A 10,474-nucleotide genomic window follows, 5' to 3' on the forward strand; every position below is an offset into this window, starting at 1 on the left:
CTTAAAATGTTTTCTCTTGTGAAAGCGGAGCAATGTGTTTATACATTTATTAAAATAGTGTTTAAAGCTCACCTTCTTTGTAGCTTTTGCAAAGTAGTTTTTCTGGACCGTGACTTCTGCTTCTTCTTCTTCTTCTTCTTTGTCCAATTGCGCGGCTGTGCTAAACTGTGCTATGTTCACTGCTGCCTCCCCGTGTTCCTCCTGGTAACCAACATTGTCTTACCAGTGAGGATTTGTTTTTGTTTTTTTGCCATTTCATAAAATAAGATGTATCTTTACTGATCCCCCTTGGGAGAAATTCAGCAGTACAGTGAAAAAAAAGTACATACAGGATACAATCTGTGTAAATAAATCTGCATTATATACAAAGTTCCTGAGATTACATGTGTGCAACAATGTTTCTAGAATAGTAAGGACAGCGTCTTTTTCAGTAGGAGTGTGAGGTACTGGTGGCAGTGGTGTTGTACAGTCTGAAGGTATTCATATATATTAATATTAAATTAATTTAAATGAATATTTATTAGATTAATTAAGTGGTAGACACATTGGTACACACAAGCAGAAAAACAAGGTTAAAATATTTATTTTCAACACAACTTTGGAAATGAGACTGGAGACACATTATTAAGTTCATACAATAATATGTCAATAAAACAACAATAAAATGTCAAAGATTGAGACATCTATTATTTACAAAATTGAAACAAAACACGGTAAAAGAGGGAACCCATCTGATATTTAGAAAATGCTGATCCAGACAAAAAAAAACTATAAAAAGCATCTCTGGACAAAAAAAGGAAGTAACTTGTGTGAATTCGTCCATTCGAATACGTTGAGAAAGGCTGTTATAAGATCCACCCAAAAACTATCTGCACAACTGTAATGGGAAAAAAGAGTAAACATTACATCTGAAAGCATTTCTTAACAGTAAATGCTATTTTGGGCTGAGATGGTTCCAGTTTATGTTTCCCAGAAAAACAATCCATTGGCACATCACTTTGGGCCAATAGTTATGGAAACTGAACTGAACATTTCCATTTTCCGGGCCCACATTATAGTTGACCTCTTTCATCTTTCGCTCTTTGCTCTTCCCACTTTCTTTTCAAAAACTTAGCAACATGTTCCACTCGTATGGAGCCTCGGTGGATCCACTCAATATGTTGATCACCCTGGATGTAAACACAAAAACTCCATTACATCACATCTAGATACTAACAGGAAAAGAGCATCAGTAGTTTAACAGCAGCAGTGTAACATGATACTAACCTGAAAAACAACCTGGATCAAGCTGCAGTCGACCACCTGCACCTCACACCTCTGTTGGACTCCATTTAACTCCACATTCAGGAGCTGTCCAACCTTTCCCTGGCATAAATGTGGGGAAGGCCAGGCCTTTAAGTACTGCTTCATGAAATACTTGTGAGGGCTGTCTGGAATGTCGTCTAAAGCATCTTTCACTGTCAGAGAAAAAAACAAAACAAATGCTGCCACTTTACTGGGATGTCTGGCAGTTCAGTGTAAATATCAGGGATGTATTACAAGAGCTGCATATGACACTGCCGCTAAGCCTTGCAGCCAAATTTTCCCAGTGGCCACTTGCAATTTTACAGCAAAACAATCCCCTATGCAGCCCAAAAAGCATTTTTCCCCACAGACCAATACTCTTAGAGACGACTGTAAAACTGTTAATAGGACACCTCAAACTGTAAACAAGGTAAATTATGATTTTCTATGAATCTATGAATTTTTGAGCCAGAAAAAAGCAATCAAGACATCAAGTAAAAAGAGAATTCTCAAATTCATTGTTTCCAGTGAACGCCTGGTTGTTTCTTCAGTTAAGGAAATAAAGACCCAGTACTCAATTTGAGAATGTAGACTATGTAACTCACAGGGATGATAGGTTTGGATATAAAATATAAATAATAATAAAACACCCAAACTTACATGGTCTGCACACCAGGTGAATTAAAGGTAAGCCAACATAAACAGGTGTGTGATCATCAGTAAAGACAAGGAACCTGGAAAATCAAAATATGCTTCATGTTAAATCTAATATTACTACAGCGTTTATAATTTCCATAGATTGTGAGGTATACTTGCATTCTTAAATAGAAATTCATCAGGATAGTTGTCCCATAGATCCAGGGACAAGCACACCCTTAAACACTCACCTTGACTGGTTCTTCCTGCATGGGAGCTCTGCCAAAATACCAGGCTTGAACTGGATCTCTTCATCTTGACACCTGACCACCACACGAGCACCAACATACAGCTGACTCACATTTGGCACGTGGTGAAAAGCGATGTGGTGTCCAGAGACAAGCCTCTTCCCTTTCTCCTCAAAATTGATCTTGTATCTCACCCCACCATCCTCTGAAAATAAATAAATAATAACAACAATAACAGTAACAGTAACAATAATAATGATAATAATAATAATAAACACATTTTCTTGTGGTTCCTAATTAACTAAATAAATAAAATACATGACATAACTCTCTATTGTATATATAGTGGTCTATAATATTAGCAACACATCTGAAAATGAAATTTACATTTGAAAGTTTTATTTCAGTCATTCCAGCTCTAACACATTTAGAGGTGGGGTGAGTGGCTTGAGAAAAGCTCAGTCTGGGCACTGTGTGGTATAGTCATTTCTCACAATCTGTTTAGTGGATATAAATGTCAGTGTGAAGTTGTTAGCCAAAATAGAGCAAAATTACATGTACTGGTTTAATTTGTCTGTCCTTACCCGTTTTTACAATTTCAATGATTTTCCCCAATTTCCAGCTCATCATCCTCTTCCTGGCCAGGACATTCATGCCCACATTGATATTTTCTTGTGGTACGTTAGGAGAGGCCTTAGTGTCAGAGGGCCAAAGAGTGGATACTATGCTCAAAGGTGATACTCCTGTCAGTGCAAGAGGAACACGACATGTTAATATTACAAGCAATGAAATCCAAAGCATTGGATACATATATATATTTATCTATGTAGCTTGAATTAAGGACACAGCACTTGTCTTGTTGTTTGGGTTAGGGTTAGGGTTAGGGTATGTTGTTTTTTTGCCATTACCATTGGTGTTTACAGGCTTCGTTGATGTGTTCGCGGTGTCGGTCTTAGCGTCGATATTTCTGTTGCCTTGGGGTGTTGATGTTTCCTCAGTGTTGATTTTGTCATCATTACTTGTGCTGGCTTGGGGCAATGATGTGATCACTGTGTTCCTCTTAATGTTGGTGTTTGCGGTAGGTAGATGTGTTGATGTTTTTATTGCCTCTTGACTCTTTGCAGCAGTATTTGTGCTGGCTTGAGGTGTTGATGTTGTTGTTGCCTGACTCTTCACAGCAGTATTGCCATTGGCTTGAGCTGGTTTCGTACCAGTATTGTCATTGGCTTGAGCTGGTTTCGTACCAGTATTGTCATTGGCTTGAGCTGGTTTCGTAGCAGTATTTCCATTGGCTTGAGGTATTGATGTTTTTGTTAAGTTGCTCTTGGCAGTTTTTTCATTATTTTGATGTATTTTTCTCCTCTTACTTGCGCTCGAGAAACAATGATCAAAATCATCTGAGTCATCCGAGTTTGGAAGTCTGGTTAAAACCACCACTGGTTCTCTTTTTAGACTACGAGAGCTTTTTCCCCCATTATCTCCATTTAAGTTAAGGCTGTCCTGTTGCTTTGGTGACAGAGGAGTGGGGCCATTAGTACCTTGAAGGCTGGGCACTAGAGTCTCCGAATGAACAGAGTCAGGTATATTTCCTACAAAGGAAAAACAAACAGTTTAAATTGTTCCAAGAAGCCACTTTTCTTTGCTGAAAATGTCAGTTAGCAATAGACACAGATATACCAAGTGTATGGTTTTCATTGACTTAATGATTTGCATCTTACCAGAGCCTGTAACATTGTCGTCATCATCATCAGAATCTGTGTCTCTGTACTCCCACCCCAGCAAAGCGTATTGTTTCCTCACAACTGCTTCACATGCCATCACAGACCTGCAAGACACCAACATTACATTATATTATTAACACTACAGAGGAGCTGACCAATGAACTGTCCGCTTTTTCAGCAAATTAAGGAAAGCTAGTTTTCCTTCTTCATTTTTAAACACAATAGTCCCTCCATAATTCAGATATGAATACTTCTTTCATTATACAAGTGGCGTGGTATTATTAAAAATGAGTTGGAAAATGTTGGAATATCAAATATTGGCAAAAAAACCCAGTGATCAGAGTTCAAAAAGACTGTGAAAATTGCAAATTACAGGAAGATAATGAATATGTCTGTGTCATTTTATTAGCATGTGAAAGAATATGTTCACTGATTTAGCATATATTGAAAAATATAGAATGACAGACTTCTGAATGGACCATAGATTGCAATGAAAGTGAATGTGCTGAAGAAAAATTAGCTCTGTAGAATACACGCATGATTTATTTTAGTTTTTTTTTAAAGTTTGAAATGTAAAATCTAAAAATTTAAATTAGTTGTAATAAGCCACGCCCACTTTAATCAATCATTATCAAATTTTATGCATCAACTGAGTTGTGCGGCTAGATTATATGAACTGAATTTCATATGAATCCATGTTGCCAATTACAAGATATAAAGAGTTTGTATTTATGGTGCCCCCTAGTGGCAGAATATCCCAAGATTGCGCAGTGAAGCTTGGGCATAGTATACGAACACCAAGTGCACCAAGATTAATTTTACAATCACTTAAGCAAATTTTGATTTATAAGCATTTAAGTAAAATTGAACTTAAAAGGCACAGGTCTAAAATGTAGAGCAAAGATGCAGATGAATTGAAAGATTAAAATGATAAAAGAATGTTGACACAAGGCCAAGCTGTTTTTTAATATAAGTGGCACCATGAGGTCAGTTCGTATCATTTTATGTGTCTGAGTAGGGGATGGAATTTGCTACCCATGTGCCAATTTTGGTGACTTTTGGTCTTATGGTTTTTGCAGCACAAGCTCTTTTAGCAATGAAAAACAATAATAAGAAGAAGCTATAATAATAATAATAATAAAAATAATGATAACAAAAACAGCTACAGCAGCGAGCTTCACTGCATGGACCCGTAATTAGGGAATGGTTTGACATACTTACTTTGACAATTTCACACAAATCAAGTGGCTTGGTGTGTACGTATTGTTAGGGATTCCATTTTTTAATTTTCCATCATTGGCATGCACTGGGTCAAACTAGGCTTTGCGGTCATAGCAAGGCCAAACTAAAACACTATCTCCCCTAGAGATAGTGGTAAGCAGTGGGTCCGCTCCTTTTGGGGAAAACAAGAGGCATTCTGATAGGGTTGCTATAGCGGCCAAGGTCAGATATGTGTTTGCGTCTAAGCACTGTTTTGTCTATAGACCAGTAGACTAAATTCTGTATATTGTAGATGTGTTGGATCTGCCCATATTTGGGCATGGCTCAACATGTGGCATTATCTGTGTGGTTTAAAGTCTATCCCCGGAGGAGAGAAACTTCAGAATTGAAGGGAGCATCGGAATATAACATGTACTGATCATTCATTCACTTCTCCTTGATCAAGTAAATAAACCTTTTCAACACAGGACATCCAGGACTCCTGTCTACTCTCTCCATTGACGTATGGGCTGCATAATCAAAAATCTCTAACAAATTGGCGTCACCGAAGCAGGATGTCAACATAACAACGACTGGGTAATTGCTGATTTGAAATTTTTTGACGAGATCAAAATAAAAGAACCTTTTGATTTTAATTTTGCAAATTGTCAAAGGCAAAAGTAAGATAGCCCATAAATTGGCATTGATCAAAATGAAATATCCATTTGACTAAAACATGGATACTGTATCAGAATCAATGTGATTGAAAACGATTGATTGTAATAGCAGAGTGTGTGGTGTTGGAGGGACAGACTGCGAGTGGGTGTTTCTGACCCCTCGCAGGGCCACAGTGTGGCTGTTTTGGTTTCTGGGGCAGCTTCGGGCTGCACTCGGCACAGGGGGACCTGCCTGAGGTTTAAGCTGTAAGAAAAGATGTTTTCGGGGTAGTAATTGACTCTACCTTGCTTAAACCAAGATTGGGGACCATCTGCTCTGTGTCCTGTGGGAAACGTGGCTCTGTTCGGGTTTATGATCTTGTCTTGGCGGCAGTAATTTTAAGTGTATACATGTTTATTCTAAGCTTAAAACCAGCACTGCTGCTTTTGTAAAAGAGGAGTTTGAGTCTTTGATGCTGTTGAAATTGTATGTATATCTGATGTTGTAAAGTGCAAAAATGGGCAACAAAACATCCATAGCAGGTAGTACTTGTAAAGCTAAAACTACACAAACTGACTCACCAAAATTTAGAAGACAGAGAGACTGTCAATCAGTAAGAAACACCAGTGAAAATGTGGAACAGACAAATCAATGTGATAATCCACAGACAAAGGCACATGCACACACTCTTACAGACACACCACCTGCCGACCTCACAAAACACTTTAAAGACATGTTTTCTCCACATGCGCCAATAGGAATTGTCAGTAGGCTAAAAGGATGGCATTTTGTGTTTCGTTCTCTTTCCTCATGAATGAATAGACAGGGAGTTCAGTTCTCTTCCCTCATGAATGAATAGACAGAGAGAGAGTGGCTGTATGAGGGGTCGTTTGAGAAAGTGAAACAGCAAATGGCTGAGATGAATGTTAATATAAACATGAGTAATCCATCCTGGAACTTTGCTTACATGAGAGAATACATGCGAGTGTGGATAACTGTGGCTCGTTAGAGATATGGAGTGCACGTGGATGAGAGAAGACCTGAAAGGTGCTCTGCTGAGTTGAAAGCTGCCATAAAGAAGATTGCTGCCTGTGTAGACATGCATCACATTCCCATGCTGGAAGTGGCTTTGCAGACAAGAGCTATTGACTTGACCAACATTAAGCAAAGACATGGTGATAACTTGCGTGCTATTATATATACACACACCTTCTGATTTAAAGCTCACTTTCTGATTGAGTTTGCTATATTGTTACCCACAGATGTGAAATGTAGCAAAACAAATGTGAGCGCAACATGCATTGTTTATTAGAAATGCAGTAAGAGAAAGAACAAAGCATGGTGGTGTATTGTGGAGAAGGAGCTTGTATGAAAATGGACCAGCGTCATGGTGAGATTAGATGATAAGGGGTTGAGACAGAGCTTGTATGAAAAGGGGCCTGTGTTGGAAGGGTAGACGAACAAGTGTGTCTTGTATGAATAAATGAAAACCAGGATGGACATATTAGGGCAAGTGTGGGCATGGTTTAAGAAATACTAGTTTTAGCAAAAAGTTATAGAAGAGATCATTGGAGGAGGCCTTAACACGTTTTAGCAAACATCAGCAAGTTTGTAAATATAAAAGAGGGTACCGAGAGGGTACTGTACTGCATTCAACTCAAATCAGGCACACCAAGCTGTGATAGATACACATAAGCATACAAAATGTTGAGGTTGAATTTGCTCTTTCACAAGAGCTGGTCACTGGTCAATCAATGGTGAAAATAAAAGAGGAAGACTCACTCGCAGAGCTTCAGGAAGTTGACGGCTTGTCCCTCCCTCATATCCAGTAGAGACTGCAGCAGATTGCATTTCTCTAGCACATCTGGGGAGATCAGCTTCATGTTCGTCACCATCTCCCTGATCCACACCTGGAGCTCCTCTTTTGTTATCTCCATCTTCTCATCCTACATATTCAGTGCAAGACACACAAGGTTTCATATAATGTGCTAAAGGTATGGAGAAGAGCAAGAGTGTAGTTTTGGTGTCCCTCTTTTTTTATGTCCCTTGCCTCTAATATCAAAACGTGTTTGCTTTGAGAAGGTCTTAACTATTAGCAATTAAGTGTCACCATTTGAGATGATTTAGAAAAAGAAACAGAGTGTGTTTCTAAATCTTCAATGTTAAGCAAGTATTAAAATTGCAGAAGAATAATTCCAATTGTTACATAAAATGCACAGCTATTCTCACTTATCTACACTCACCATTCACAGTCAAGGCTTCTGATCTGCACGTGGATTTCAGACTTGAAATAATTTACTTGCAATGTGATTCAGAACATTCGGGCTATTATAATTATTAATGTATTATATTACTTATAAGGTTGGCCCACACGTGATCAAATGGATCTGTATGTGGCCCTTAAACTAAAATGATTTTGACACCCCTGGTTTAAGAGATCAGTTATACTAACCCTGCTGAAAAAAACAGCCTAGACCAGCAAGGCTGGTCAAAGCTGGTTTGGTTAGCTGGTCTAGAGGGGTTTTGGACACTTTCTTCATTATTTGTTAACAAATAATAAAGAAAGCATATTATAATCTCAGGCCCAGATTTAATTCAGCCCTGCAGGTGTCATCATTTTGACAGTGTAAAATGTTTCCAACTGTTACATTCATATACTTACATTCATCAAAGTTTCTCTGTGCTCACTGAAAGTCTGATTGTTAATCTAATATCTGCAGCAGGGACGGTCACATCCACTGACTGCTTTGCTACCGGTTTTTAGCCGCTCTTTAATAACCGAGATACATTTATCAAATTTATTTTCTTCCGGTTTTTAGCCGCTCTTTAATAACCGAGATACATTTACCAAACTTATCTTCTTCCGGTTTTTGGCCGCTATTTAATAACCGAGATACATTTACCAAACTTATCTTCTTATCCTCGTCTATAAAGCCTCTCTGGTTGTTCGTAGATACATTAAAAATGAGTTTAAATCTCACCTCTGTGTGTCTCCTCTGTGTCCTACGAGCTACTTGTTTTTAGCATAGACTGTATATGGTTTTTACCTGTTCTTCGTCTTGTTGTACTAAATTGCTCAAGCTGTGATGTGCTCACTGTTGCCCCTAGTGTCCGTAAAATGAATGCACGTAACATAAAATAAGACTAAGAAAACATGTAGGTAGAATAAATGAGAGAAAAAAACACGTGGAAACCAATGCCAATTTTTTTGTATAGCACAATATCACAAATATCTAAAATCTACCAGTGGACAGCAGTATATAGTGAGACAGAAATGGATGGGAGATCAACCCTGTTTTATAGCCTACTTTCTGTGTTGCCTGATGTGATCTTGCAGAGACCTAACTGAACAAAAACAGAAACATGTGGAAACCACCTTTACACATAGAGCAGGTTCTAAACCGAACTCTTCAGGTTTAACTTTAAAGAGACCCAACATTCCCACATGAGCAAGCACTTGGCAACATGTAGGGAGGGTGTCTGCCCCCCGGACCAAATCTGGAAGATGGTTCCACAGGAGAGGAGCCTGATAGCTGAAGGCTCTGTCTCCCATTCTACTTTTAGAGGTACTAGGAACCACAAGTAGACCTGCATGCTGGGAGCGCAGTGTTCTAGTAGGTACATAAGGTACTATAAGCTCTTTAAGATATGATGGAGCCTGACCACTGAGAGCTTTGACGGAGAGGAGAAGGATTTTGAATTCTATTCTGAATTTTACAGGAAGCCAATGCAGTGAAGTCAAAATGGGAGTAACAATTTCCTAAATCACCTGGCACTGTAGTTTTTAACAACTTCTACACAAGCAGGAGTAAATGGTGCATCTACTGGGGACTAATTTCAACTGTGGATTGATACACATTTACACATTTGTGATAGTGGGTACTTACAGCAGCAGGATGTAGGATTGTCTCAACATAAATTACATGTTCATGTGCCTCTCTCTCCTCTCTCCCTCTCCTTTTCATTTACCTTTCCTCTCTCTTCTCCTTCTCTACCTTTTCTTTTCTCTCTCTCCCCCTCAACCCCAATCAGTCAAGGCAGATGGCCGCCCACCTAGAGCCTGGTTCTGCCTAAGGTTTCTTTCCATTACAGGAGAGTTTTTACTTGCTCATGTGGGAATGTTGGGTCTCTTTAAATTAAATGAAAGAGTACGGCTTTGACCTGCTCTATGTGAAAAGTGCCTTTAGATGACTTCTGTTGTGAATTGGCATTATATAGATAAAGATTGATTGTTTGATTGATTGATGAAGGAACTAACCCTAACCCTAACCCTCACACTGTGAAGCAGTTATGTGTTTTGAGCAGTTTTTCGACAACAGAGCTCTATGGCACATAGGAATAAACATCAAGCTTGAAGACTAGGGCGGTAAAGTGAAGGTGAAGTGAATGAGATGGATGTCCTGAGCTGCTGAAGCCCCGAGGATGATGCCACGATGTGACAGCTTTGATTAACATGCTCATCAGCTAATCTACTGCTGCTCTGACTCTGACATATAACTACACACCTGGTAGATGAAGCAATGGTGTTTGGAGTTCATATAGAAACCAGTATGGGTGTAATAAAAAGAAGACAATTATGACACATAGCAGAGGGATGATGTGGCAATAGCTTGTCAAGCGATAGATAGAATAAATCAGAAGTAATGAGTGGGGAGGAAACTGCCAAAGGTACAAGACAGGACACAGCTGCAACGGACGAAGAAGACTAGAGTAGTAAACAAGTATCCA

The 10,474-nt window shown here is 38.8% G+C and overlaps 1 protein-coding gene across 1 annotated transcript; it reads right to left on the bottom strand.

Annotated features, from left to right (window-relative positions):
• Positions 1 to 870: 870 nt before the first annotated feature.
• LOC128374101 (histone-lysine N-methyltransferase SETDB1-A-like) lies at positions 871 to 7,689 on the bottom strand. The gene is made up of 8 exons (XM_053334357.1): positions 7,529 to 7,689; positions 3,887 to 3,993; positions 3,077 to 3,757; positions 2,753 to 2,839; positions 2,172 to 2,373; positions 1,945 to 2,018; positions 1,267 to 1,457; positions 871 to 1,169 (listed from the first exon to the last, which is right to left on the bottom strand). Exons 1-8 carry the CDS (start codon positions 7,681 to 7,683, stop codon positions 1,053 to 1,055), a joined length of 1,614 nt encoding a protein of 537 aa, XP_053190332.1. The 5' UTR covers positions 7,684 to 7,689; the 3' UTR covers positions 871 to 1,052.
• Between the last annotated feature and the right edge of the window lie 2,785 nt (positions 7,690 to 10,474).

Source organism: Scomber japonicus, chromosome 15, assembly GCF_027409825.1.
Source record: "Scomber japonicus isolate fScoJap1 chromosome 15, fScoJap1.pri, whole genome shotgun sequence".
In the NCBI taxonomy this organism is placed as follows: Eukaryota; Metazoa; Chordata; class Actinopteri; order Scombriformes; family Scombridae; genus Scomber; species Scomber japonicus.